The following is a 13,095-nucleotide window of genomic DNA, read 5'->3' on the forward strand; positions in this document are numbered from 1 at the left end:
GCTGGAGAGCTTCTGAATTCCACCACCTTTCTTCATGCTCTTTGGAGTTCTCTTTTCATTAAGCGTGTGCGGCTCCGGAGGCAATAAAGAGGTGTGCTGCCAGGATGCGCAGGGGGAAAGACGGGTTAATTGAGAATATCTCGTTAGGAGCGTGCAAATGCCCATTTCACTTGAGTGATCGTTGGACTAATTATCGGATGAAAACCTGCGGTCTTTAATTAATTGATGTCTAATTAAAAATAGCCAAACAAAGACACTTAATCCCAGGAGATGATTGATGGATTTGAAAACAGCCTCTGAAATATGTTTGAGTGTTGTTGACTACCGATTATCGGCCTGTCCGATTACCGGTGCCGAGATTTGGAAGTTTGATGGCATTGGCCTTTTTTTTTTTTTTTTAACAAATCAGATGTCCAATAATAGATCACTTTAATACTGTGTGAAGTTATTATTAAATGATTTTTTAAATAATGAATTAATCTGTTGATTATTTTTTCGATTAAACAGATGTCAAAGATGTTTGAATTTCCAACTTCTTTTTCAAAACAGACGTTTTTTTCAAACAGTGCAGAAAAGTGTTGTTTTTAATAGTTTGATGACTAATGCAAAACAGCAGAAAAGACTGAACTGAACTGAAAAATATTCATTGTTTTCCAAAATAAACAGATTCTTATAAATGTTTGTTTGATTCAACGCAGTGATACTCAGTTTGTTTCACAAGGGACTAAGAAATCTGCTAACATACAGTCGAGAGGCTGAAAATCTGAGGATTTGAACAATATTAGTTCTGTAAATTTATCATTTGTTGTTAATAATAATTATCAATATGTATTCAATTAAATGATTATTTTTGCGCATCAACATTACAACTTTTGAGTTTTATAAATAAAAAAAGACGTTTTAACATTTCTGTTCTTTCGGTACTTCATCGATAATGGAAAAATATAGGGAGTGACAAAGTTTTCATTCAACTTTTTAGGAGATGTTGATGACCATGGGAACTGACTGAATGTTTTAGAATTTTATCCCCCCCCCAAAAAAAGAAGTATGTTGTCTATAGTGCACCATGAAAAGTCAACGTTTTGGAGCTATTAATCATGTTTCAAAGTTAATTTCTTACCCTAAACACATACAAAGTATTATTTTCCTTCTTTGATCCATTTATAAAAATTCCTTGCTTATTCTACGCTCTGACACCGGCCCCACCCATGCAGATGAAGCCCACCGCCTGTGCAAGCGAAAATACACACCAACCATCTCCACATCTTTTAGTTTCATTTTGGTTCAAGAGCTGAGGAGGAGAGATTTTGCACAGAGTCGGCCAAGTAAACAGCAACGTCTTATTTATTAAATACAAAAATTTTACTGCTGCCGAGTTGGCCAAAAATTGTGTTTGGGAGCACATGGCTGGACAATTAGCGTAAGTAGTGAATCATTCACCTGCGCGGAGAACTATTATTATGAATACTTGGTTCCCATGGGGACTGATTCGACAATAGGAACGTGTGTTAATCAGAGCGGTATATCGACACCGCTTTGTATTTTAATGTCTGTAAAAGGCCTGTTTTGCCTGTTGCATGGCTCGCCACTTGAACTGCAAATATCATGTTACGGCCCCTTTAAAATATATATACTGTAATTGTTTAGAAAACGTACCGTCATAGTTCAATACTTTTGGAAGAGAAACATTTTTTATAATTTAGTTTAATTCAGTGGTAAGCAAACTCCTTACAAAGGTGCACTCGGCGCGATTTTTTTTTAAGTTAAATATACCATGAATCGGGCTGACAACACTCACGTGCTCTTCGATTTTCACATCATCCCTCTGCTGCTGAATTTACCCTCCTACTTACAACAGAAGCCTATCAGGTTATGCCAAACAAAATGACAGCCAATCAGTGAGTGAGGTTGTGATTGACCTTTGTTTTTCAACTCCCAACAACACAAGCTCAAGGCGTGTGATGCATAACAACAGATCTAACAGAAAGCATAAAGTTAAGAGATTAAAAATGATATAATGTGATTTAAAAAGCATAACAGTGCGGCTGTAATTATTTAATCACAATTTGACAACACTAATATTTTTAATTGTATGTCCGCCTCACAGTTAGGGGACCCTTCCTGTGTGGAGTTTGCGTGTTCTATCCAAGCCTGCGTGGGTTCCGGGCACTGCGGCGTTCTCCCACGTTCCAAAAACATGCATGCAAGGTGTATTGGACACTTAATTGTCCTTAAGTGTGATTGGGTGCGTGAATGTTTTGTTCGCCCAGCTGTGCCCTGCAATTGGCTGGCAACCAATTCAGCGTGTCACCCGCCGACTGCTGGGATAGGCACCAGCAAGCCTGCAACACTTGTGAGGATAAGCGACTATAGAAAATGGATGGATAGATCTTTATTTCCTTCTAATTTACCTTTTTCGCGAATAATTTATTTTTTTCGAATATCGGCTCCAAATATCGGTTATCCGTATTGACAACGACAGTAAAATCTTTCGAAATTTGAGATAGGAAGTTATAAGAGATGGCAGCAGAGATCTGTCAGAGTTCGAAGCGGCCATAAAGCAGGCGTTTTTTTAGAGCAACAAAAATAGAACAAGAGATATCTGGGAGCCACGATAAGTGAGCAGCGATAACCATTCCATCATGGCCAAGTGCCGAGCTTCCTAACTACATCGGTCAACCCTGGGGGCCTGTGATTAAAGATTCAGATCTTCTTAAGCTGCTTCACACTAAACAACAACAAGCAAGAAGATTAATATATCTGCACCGCTACAGGGAGGAGAGTGGCTGCTTGCTGAGAAGATGGGGCAAAAGGCTGCATCATAAAGAACACCAAAGTGGTCAGTGAACAGCAGGCAGCACCACAAAGATAAATGCGTACGCCTCAAAGTCGGTATGTACGTGTTGCCCTCTTTATTTCACCACCTTAATTTTCAAGGGGGGTAAAAAAATAATGATAGCTGTTGTGTGCACCTTGAGCAATCCGGAGGCAATTTTGTTTAACTGAACCATTTTACCAGTGGGAAAGACGTGAAAGACGAATCACGCCGTCAGTGAGGGTAAACCATCTGTAAAGCACAAGAACACTCAGGCACACAAAGTGTAACGCAAAAGTAAATAAATCCAGGTCTAACTCATTGCGAAGTAGGAGCGGCATGCCTTCGTGAGCTACATTTCACAACACAAACGTTCAATGACAAAAAAAGTAAACAAGAGTGACAAGAGCAAAGCAGGGAAACCAGCCATCAGCTAATAAATATGCTGAAAGACACCTTAATAGCTGTCGGGGGACCGCCCGTCTGTCTGACTGTCTGTACGTCTGCTTCTGAGGTGAATTAGGGGGCCCGTGACTGTAATACCAAAAAAAAAAAAAAAAAAAAAGATAAACAGGCATTTTTTCCCCTTAGAGACAACTTGAAAATGATAAGATAAAGAAGCAATAAACAGATCATTCATCAGGCTAAATAGAGTTGATTTTCTTGTCTTTGAAGAATTACTCGATCTGGCCATCAACACACTCATCATTTATCAAGTTTTTCTTGTATATTGATTTCACTTTTTAAATTTCACTTCTTACATGGGTGTGAAATCTGTAATTATTATCACGCCATCATCATTTCGTGAATACACTTGACTGACCGGAAGGAAGTTACAATGTTGAGGTGAAGGTTTATGATAGCAACTGTTCAAGCTTGGTGCAGATAAGTTTAAAAATTCCACATCGGAAATAATGTAAAAAGGAAATAGGGACCGGGCCAGTCCGCAAATATTGAAAATTATAGGGAACTATTTTTAGATCGATACTAGTTAGGTTTAGCTCTGCCCATTAGAATCCCACTCCATTGATCAAGGTGCTTTGATGTGAGATGGTACGTCAAAGATGTACAGCTAATACGGTCTTTAAACTTGGTAATTTATTATTTTTCCAGTGAGCCATCAAGCGATGTTTTGTGAGACTACATAAACCTTCGTCCGCGTTTAGGATTGGTTACAAACCGAGAACTTCGCCTTTTTTTTTTTTTACAAAACTAAAATTCATTTTCAAAGATAATGCTTTGCCTTTGACAACCCCAGATATTGAATTGCAAGCCATTTACTTAATAACTAGTGGCGCATTGTCCACTTACAGTCACAGTTTGAATGGTCACAAAGCCAATTCTGGAAATTTCTCCAACTTCAACATTTGCTGGGCCATGTCTTTCTGGCAAGGGAGCTCAGAACACGCCTTGTACAACTTAAGTTACAGAATAGAATCAATTGGACACTCTAGTAATTGTAAGTATAGAGTTAAACTCATACAGTCACCATTATGTTGTAAGTGTGAGCTGGAGGACGGGACACACAAGACATTTCACAAAAATTTTTCTGTCACTGTAATCATTATTAAGAGAATGTCACAAAGAAAAGTTTATTTGGCTGTCATTCCCATACAAGTTCTGGCACACCCTCCATTTACTCCAATTCCAACTCATAGAACAGTGGAGGGCCAAACTGGATCCATCAGAAAAAGAGTGCGACACAAACAGGTGTTTTTCTTCTAACACTGTTGCTCTTCCAAAATGCACCGTTAGACGTGCAGTATGCTTCTTTGGCAAATGGAGACACGCGAAATTTTCAAAGCTTTGGCCCTGTTCCGCGAGACCAAACAAAAACACACGATGGAGAAAAATATGGACAAATGGTCAGTTTTTGCCAACCTGCTAGGGAGGTTGCCTTCAAAGCAGAAAAAAAAACAACTTTAGAGAATGTAAAACTTTGTGAATGTTGCGGATGGCTTCATAGCCTTCTGGGAATATGTATATGTATGTGTGTGTTCATATTCAATCAGGATTAGTCTCAGACTGTGAGAAGGCAGACAATAATAAAAGATTGCCGTTGCCTTTAAACTCATTTTCCGTCACAAGCTTCCAAATTGCAAAATAGATGAGGAATAAAAATATGGTGTGCAGGAGGTGTAAATGAATATAAATGCCTACAAGCTCATGCAGCAAAAGACTGATGTTATTATTTATGAAGCAGTCACAAGTGTCTGCAGATGCTGACACCGACAGCCGGATGAAGACAAATGACACGTCAGAAAGTGTGAACTGAGACGCTGTCATTTTACTGGTACACCTGACAGCCCATCCTCCCCTCTCACCACCGCCTCGTGTAGTAACCGTAAACCTCTCAACAAAACTGAGCACAAATTAATCAGTGGATCAGAACGGGAAATAGCCAAACCGCTGTTAGCGTGGTGGAAATCACAGAAAATGACTTCAAACACTAATGAGTGTGAGGTTCTGCACAGAACCGACAAGCATTTAGCCGCAAAAAAAAAAAAAAACAGTAATTAATATGGGGAATTGATGGGTGATTAAGCGGGCAAGTGTGCCGTAATAATCATATCATGGCAGCAACTCGTACTCCGACTTCATTTATACTGCTACTAAATGTGAATCACTAGAGCAGGAACAACCAAAGTGGTGCCCGCTGGCACCAGGTAGCCGATTAGTGCCAATCAGCGTTGCTACTAAATTGATGTTTATTTCTTTCCTGACCTAGTCAAAATCATTTCTGATAGTTATTGTGAGATATCCAACATCATCGTCCTCAAATAAATGATGATCATTAAGTAATAATAATAAAGAGTCAAAAGAAATTGGACAAATTTGGTGCCGTTTGATGGTTTTCCAAACATGACTTCTTGTACAAGTTTCAAAAGACATCGTTTCGTTTCGTTTAATGGGCTGCACACCACCTTAGCTTTCGACTAGTTTCCAATGTACTGTTTTCCAATACACTGCACAAGGGTGGCATGATGAAAGCACAATTTGGTATATATCAAGTTAAAGGTATAGAGATCTGTTCTACTCTTATACTAGACTATACTGTGCTGACCGTGACGTGATTGGATACTCATGGGAGGCTGTGCTATGTTGATCAACTATATTGAACGTTGAAAAATTGAAGTTGTTAAATAAAGTTATTTAAAAAAAAAAATGTTGCTCAACTAAGCCATATTGTGTTTCTTGGCCGATCTGCATTAAAGGCGTAGCGTAGAGAAAAGATAGACCCGCGGACATTGAGCAGAAAAATGAAATCTACCCACTTTTTTTTTTTTTTTTCAGCGAAAATGGCTGAAGAAGAGCAAAACATAAACTGGACAGAAGCAACTTTCAGTATTGACCTCCATGTCAATAGAAAAAGAGTTATCATTGGAAATGAAATGCACAGACAAACTCTACAAGCAAGTTATTGAAGTCTTTCTGAATGAAGATATAAGAAGTGTCCTGCAAGACACTCAAACTTGATTTCAAGAGGGGAACTGGTACTTCTATAAGACACGCGATTGACTCCTGGCGCGAACATCGAGCAAAGAGGGCAGAAGTTGTAATCTACTCCCACCCCAACTCCCACTTGGTACACAGACCTGGACATGTCGGTCTTAAGTGTAAAACATACAGGCTGTTGCTCTGGATAGAGCCAAGACAGAGGAGCAAAGACTTTCACCCGGCCGATGGAAATCTCTTACCTAGATTTATTTTATAATAAAATGGTATTTCAAGTGTAAACTCTCATTGTTATCATGTTTGATTATGTACAGATTTGACTTAAGTTAGACTTCTGGGGGTCGCTAATATAACCGCGGCTGCCGTGAAAATTCCAAGGGATGGAAAGGGGGGAACTGTTCAGTTACTGTGTAAGGTTTAATAATTTAAGATTTAAGTAAATATGTGTACTGCAGTAGTCCCACACTTGTGGCAAGTGCATTTATTGTTACCTCATCTGTCTGGCATGCAGGAAACAGTCACAGCACGTCTCTCCGCAGTATAGCCCCCCCCCAAAAAAAATCCACGATGCAGAGGGCACGATAGGCGAGGCGCAAAGTAGCGAGGGATCACTGTGTATATGTGTATATATATATATGTGTATATATATATATATATATATATATATATATATATATATATATATATATATATATATATATATATATATATATATAGTAAAACTCCTCTACAACGAAACCTGCATGTGCAAAAAAAATCCCCCATTGTGAAAAACTCTCTATTTTACTTCGGCATTAAACGAAAAAAAAAAACCCGTTGCATAATACAAAATGTTTTTTTCTGCAATGCATTTGCGTTGCATTGAAGTTCACTATGGCGAAAACAAGCTTGCAGCAAAAGTAGCTTGGTTTATACTTTACAAGCCGGCACGTGTTTTGCACCCCCACCTGCCGATTCACTCCGAATAGATGGTGAACTGAATAAAAGCTTACCATGTAATGCAGTTCGCATCCAGTTTCTAATTTGAGTCAACCCCAAGTAATGAACTGCTATATCGCCACCTTGTTGTGATGTTTCAGTCCAACTGACATTTAGTAATTGATTGTTTGACCTTGATGGAAGTCTTTGCTCTACTGAGTACCACTCTAGATTTTTTAAGTCTTGTTCCCATCCTCCAACAGGCCAGTAGCATTGCCCACCACTGCCAATAGCAGCCTTCAATTATTGACACAGGACTCAGGAGGGGATAAAGACCAGCCATGACCTCGCAACCTTCCAAGCGATTCATTGAAAAAAAAAGTGCTTCGGCGCCCTCCTGTCACGAAACCCAAACAGGGTGACAACAAGAGCAGAAGTCCTTGAGTTCAGCACACTTTTTATTTATTTATTTTTTACCTCATACTCCTCGCTCTCGATGAGAAGCTTGGCTGTGGTGATGCGGGACTCATACGACGGAATCTGGTTCAATGGAAAACGGGACAAAAAAAAAATAAAAAATACTGCAATGACTACACAGAACATTTACACAAGCACAGTTCTCGCACAATGTCCGATAATGGCGAGATCCAATTTCAAGGTACGGGACGTTCTACGGCCACGTGGTTCTTAATCACAGCTAACATGACAGCAGTCCGAGTTTGGATCAAGCTGCTGTGGAAGATAAGGGACACAAAGATACCGCCGCTGTGGGATTGTTGTATCATGTCATAAGCACATTTGCTCTATTTATGTATGCAAACTCAGGTCACATATAGAATCCGTTCTATTTTAACGTTTGTATTCGTCACTTTCTTTAAAATCATTATTCAGTTTGCCTTCATTTGCAATCTCCTCACACAAAATTACACACTTTAACATAATGTTGGTTCCACATTTCACTTTTATTATCCTTTTTTCATTATGTTCTACTTTTCTCTATCTCGAATGGTGTTTGTGCTAGTGGCAAAGTGCTCTGTGAAAATCCTTTACGGCTAAAGTGTTTTATAAATAAGAGGGAAAACATAAACGTAGGCTGTTGACAGAGGCGCTCCAACTCACCTGCATGTCATTTTCCAGGCTGAAGGATGCTTCAGTCTGTTTCTGGGCAGGCAGCCACAATCTGACACTCTTCAACAAGTAATCTTTGCCTTCCTAAAGATGCCACAAACACAAGCAGTACATTGAAGGACGCTATACAACGCATACCAACAAATCATTATATGAACATATGATTTATTCTGAGCGTTGAATCGCTCTTTTTCATAAAGGTGCCTTTTCCTAAACAGCATCAGGAATAAAAAACCTGGATGTGGGATTCTGTCAATGGAGCAAGAACGCCCCCTACAGTTTAGCAGCTGGTATTTCAGGTGTAATTCCATTAAACCTTATAAAAAAAAAGTTGACCATTGGGGACCATGTCTCAGCGTGGTCTAAACTCCCAAAGCTACGTTCATGCAAAGCAGGTTTGGATGATCTTGGAGTAGAAAATTTGGACATGATATTATCCGAATAACACATCAGTGAATTCTGCAATTACAAAATACATATTGAGATGGCATTTCAATATTTTTTTTTCCATAGACACAAAATATTTTGGGACAGTTCAACACACTGCCAAAAGATGGCTAGAAGCTATGCTACTTCAATCCAAATTTTAAACAAAGAATTTTATATTAGTCTTTTATTCAGTGAAGAGCTATTCTGAACAACATCCTAAATAATTTGCTGCACAAATATTTGAGTATATTATGTATATTGTAAAAAATATTTTGCAAGAGTGTGACATGCCCTTATGTAATCAACTCATTCAATCTCAATATTTTAAGTTTTTTATTTTCTGTTATGTGAGTCCAGACATTAAATTCCAGGTATTCTTTTTGTTTGTTTTTTTGTTTTGTTTGTTTCTCCAAGTGCTTAGCTAAGTTGTCTAAAAATGGCTAGTACTAAATGAATTAAATACTAAAGTAATTGATTACTTTAGTATGTAAGTTTTAATGCTCAAGAAAGTCATGTCATTAATTACTTTAAACACTTAAAAAAATATGTATCAAACTAATTAGCACTAATCAATTATTTTGTGTGCATACATATGAAAATAATTCTTTTACTTCTTTAGTACCTGAAGTCATTGATTAACTTTAGTACATTAGTATCTTATGTATATCCAATTACTTTAACACTTTATAACCTTAATATCCAGCCAAGCACACATTTTTTTTTAATAAATACATAATAATTATAAAAATTTAAAGTAAATTTCATGGAATTGCATGGATTCAAAAAAATAAATAAATTTGTTTTTAGGACCAAATGAGCTAATTGTACATGCAAAATTTCACTAAACTCCTTCCAATATGGGGGTTCCACTTTCTTATTACTCATGATGTGAAATTAAAATGTCAAAAAAAAAGCAAGGTGTGAAGAAAGAGACAGAGGGTTATGAAAGGTTGGCAAAACCTTCATTAGGATTTAATTAAATGCAAATCTAAAATAATTTTCCCACTTCTTAAATAGGAAAGACATTTCCAAGAAAAGGTCAGCCTACAACCTTTCACTTGATATGCAGACTGTCTCCAACTCACTTCGCAAGGAATTTAAATGATTCGAAAGTGAATTTGAGAATAACTTGTTCAAACCATCTTATGCTACCGTGTGAAACACATTTCCGACTGAACACGCATACTAGTACTGCATGTCCTTGTACTGAACGGAAAAGTTCATCCAGTCATCATTTAAACTTTTTTTTTTTTCTCAAATAAATGAAAGTTCTTGGGATGTCCTTATCCAGACCAATCAGTTGCTCCTGGTTATCTCTCTCATTGTCAGACAATTACATGACTTCAAAAATCTGCCTGATAATTAGCATTCCTATCCACATGACGTGCTGTGAGCGTGTGCAACTGATAATTTAAGTGTCCATCTGCTGATTAATGGCATACGATTCAATTTGCTGGGAATAATTAACTCAGCATATTCCCCCTTTAATGTGGTGATAACTCATCCCATGAGCGTTTGCGTGTGTGCGTGTATGACCTGACCTGATTTTTCTCCGTGCTGAACAAGTAGCTGGCCATGAGCTGGAGGCCTTCAGGGTTGCCAGGGTGATACTGCAAGGCTCTCTCAATGAACTCTCTGCACTTATCAGCAGCTCCCTCCTCCATGCTGTGCACACATTGACAAATGTCATCTCATTAAACAAAATTGCGACATGAAGCGAGATAAGAGATGTCCAAAGACAAATTGAGCTCTCAATTACCAGAGATCTGTTAGGTAAAGCTCAGCGATGGAGCAGTAAGCCATGCTGACATCCTTCATTGTCGGGAGTTCAGGATCCTCGTCTACAGGTGCTGCAGCTCCGGCCTGTGCCTTTTTAGAAGACATGACCACAATTAGAAATACCGTACTATAATGACTTCAACTTATATAATATAAATATGCATTCGTAATTGCATGTTGAGTTCCTGAAAAGTTTCCCGAGCCAAATTGTACAGTATTTTTAAGACATATTAACGAATATCAAATCCAGCACATTATTCCTAATTCGTGTTAAAAAATAAAATCAAATTTAAAAAAAGCAAGCAAAGCATTCAGACATCAACACCATCACCTAGTGGCAAAAACGTAGAATACATCCTGTGTGGCGGGACAGCCACTAGATAAATAGATGGATGGTTCACGAGATGCAGATGATACATGAACAAAATGGATAGTTAGATAAATTAAATATTAGATGTATTTAAGAGATTAGAGAAGTAGGGAGGAAGGTATCTAGAACAGATTGCATTAGATTGGATCAGTGGTTCTCAACCTTGTTTCAATGATGTAACCCATGTGAAATGTTTCTTTAGCCAATTATGTCCAATGGAAGCCCATTGATATTCTCCCACTAAAAGAAAAACATGCCCATCTTTCTTTCTTTCACGGTCAGAAGTTCGTTTAAAGCGGTGAATTTTTTCAAGGAGGTCTGGAAAAAATACAGGAAATGACTCCATAAGGACAAGGAGCTTATGTAGATGTAAATGTATAGATGTAATGTGTAGATGTAATGTATATTTTTTTCAAGTAGTGCTTTCGCAATGAGGCTTGCCTATGAAATTCTAATGCTTATTCCAACCCCTGTCCATAGGATTGTACAAGAAGGTTTTTTTTTTTGACTGCCGTAATTCCTGAACTTAAAAAAATAAAGATTCCACAGGTAGAACCGGGCTTCTGACAATTTTAAAAAGCCAATCTCTCCCCGCTGGTGGAAACAGCCTTCTGAAGATTTAAAAAATAAAATCTAAATTCCAGTTGGAAAAGTCTTTAACGTTAAAAAAAATATATATATTTTTCTTGTGGTTCAAATAGGCTTCCACACTAACCATTGCTTTTGGATTAATATTTAATTAAAAAGAGTCTTAAAAGAGGGTGCTGTGCCAGCTATTTGTTTCCACTTAATTAAACTTTGAAACTACCTTTTCAATGATTGTGGACCGCCATGTTTTATTTTAGGCTTGAAACTTTGAAACTACCTTTTTCAAAAATTGTGGACCTCCATCTGTTTTATTTTAGGCTTGAATGTGTGAAAATGATCACAATTGAAAATGTACCATTGTATAAAACTGAACAAAAAGGTATACAACATTGTGCAAAGGATTCACTATAAATACTGGGGAATTAATTGCTTAATGTTCCACTTTGCTTTTATTCTGAAGAGAAAAGTGTACTGTTTCCAATTCTCCCACGTGGCCCGGGGTTACAAACATGTATTTGAGAACCACCATTCGGGTGAACGGATGACTGAATGGATAGATAGACTGATTTAATATTTAATGTTGGCCTGTTATTTCAATCAGTGTCCTCTTACTGTGGTCTGTGCTCCTTTGTCCAATGCAGAAAGCAGAACTTGTATTCCTTTGGTGTAGTAATCAACAGCTTCCTGGCCTGTGTGTAGCTGCCCCAGGTACATGTACTTACTGTGCCCTGCATCTGGGCTCAGCTCCACAGCACGCAGAAAAACCTGCATAATAGGTCAAGAAAGCTACAGGGATCAGTAGAATGTATGATTAAATATTAAACAAGGATATTCCTTTAGCTTTCTGAGTGTCTCCAAGCTCAGAGGAGATGTGTCCCATCATGTCAAGAGCTTGGAGGTTGGTGGACTCCACGTCAAGGGCACGCTGACAGTAGAGTCCAGCCATCTCAAAATCAAAACTGTCCATGCATTCTTCAGTCTGTGCAACATAAGCATGACGACGTTAACAATAAGAAAACGCACAACACATTGCATCTTTGTGTATGTGTCAACCTTTTCCAGTAGCTGCTCAGCAGAGTACTTGGCAGCTGTTTTCTTCTTTGCCTTTTCGTGCATTCTCACTTTCATCCTCTCCTGAGGTGTCAAGCCCACTATGGCGGCATCTAGAATGGTAAAATACATTAAGTGGTACGCAAGCGTGAGTTTTCTATGGCATGGTACACGCTACGATGCGTATATTGATACTTTCAATCACTACCTTACCGTTATTAGGGCGCTTGTCTTTCCTTCGTGTTTTAGTTTTCTTTTTACCTTTAGCCTGCCCTCCCATAATTTGGAATACGATACCTTACGTTTCAACAACTCAGAATTTTGGAGTAGATTCTCCTCCCAAAGCGATCTCTCAAAACACATGGAATGAAACTGTACATTGTACGCATGCGCCCAGGGATTGCATCCTACTTGCTACGGAAGCTCACAGTGGACAAATTATACAAAATGCAATAAACGCGTTGTCGACAGAAAAACTGATCGCGAATTAACAACACAAGACCATCATTTGTTCATTTTTACCTACATTAGTAATCAGTATAAATTTTATACTGTATGACTA

General features: G+C 38.2%; 1 protein-coding gene across 1 annotated transcript in view; it reads right to left on the reverse strand.

Moving 5' to 3' along the window:
• The window catches only part of LOC148425396 (uncharacterized), a 37,632-nt gene extending 24,707 nt beyond the window's left edge, over window positions 1-12,925 (reverse strand). Inside the window, exons 1-8 of the mRNA XM_088410917.1 lie at window positions 12,747-12,925; window positions 12,537-12,646; window positions 12,316-12,462; window positions 12,096-12,248; window positions 10,506-10,615; window positions 10,288-10,411; window positions 8,309-8,401; window positions 7,667-7,729 (exon numbers count right to left, since the gene is read on the reverse strand). Of these exons, the coding sequence (XP_088267043.1) occupies window positions 7,667-7,729; window positions 8,309-8,401; window positions 10,288-10,411; window positions 10,506-10,615; window positions 12,096-12,248; window positions 12,316-12,462; window positions 12,537-12,646; window positions 12,747-12,813 (867 nt within the window). The 5' untranslated portion in view covers window positions 12,814-12,925. The remainder of the gene's footprint in view (window positions 1-7,666; window positions 7,730-8,308; window positions 8,402-10,287; window positions 10,412-10,505; window positions 10,616-12,095; window positions 12,249-12,315; window positions 12,463-12,536; window positions 12,647-12,746) is intronic.
• Window positions 12,926-13,095: the final 170 nt, after the last annotated feature.

Source organism: Hippichthys cyanospilos, chromosome 3 (assembly GCF_059441005.1).
Source record: "Hippichthys cyanospilos isolate Australia breed blue-spotted pipefish chromosome 3, RoL_Hcya_1.0, whole genome shotgun sequence".
Taxonomy (NCBI): domain Eukaryota; kingdom Metazoa; phylum Chordata; class Actinopteri; order Syngnathiformes; family Syngnathidae; genus Hippichthys; species Hippichthys cyanospilos.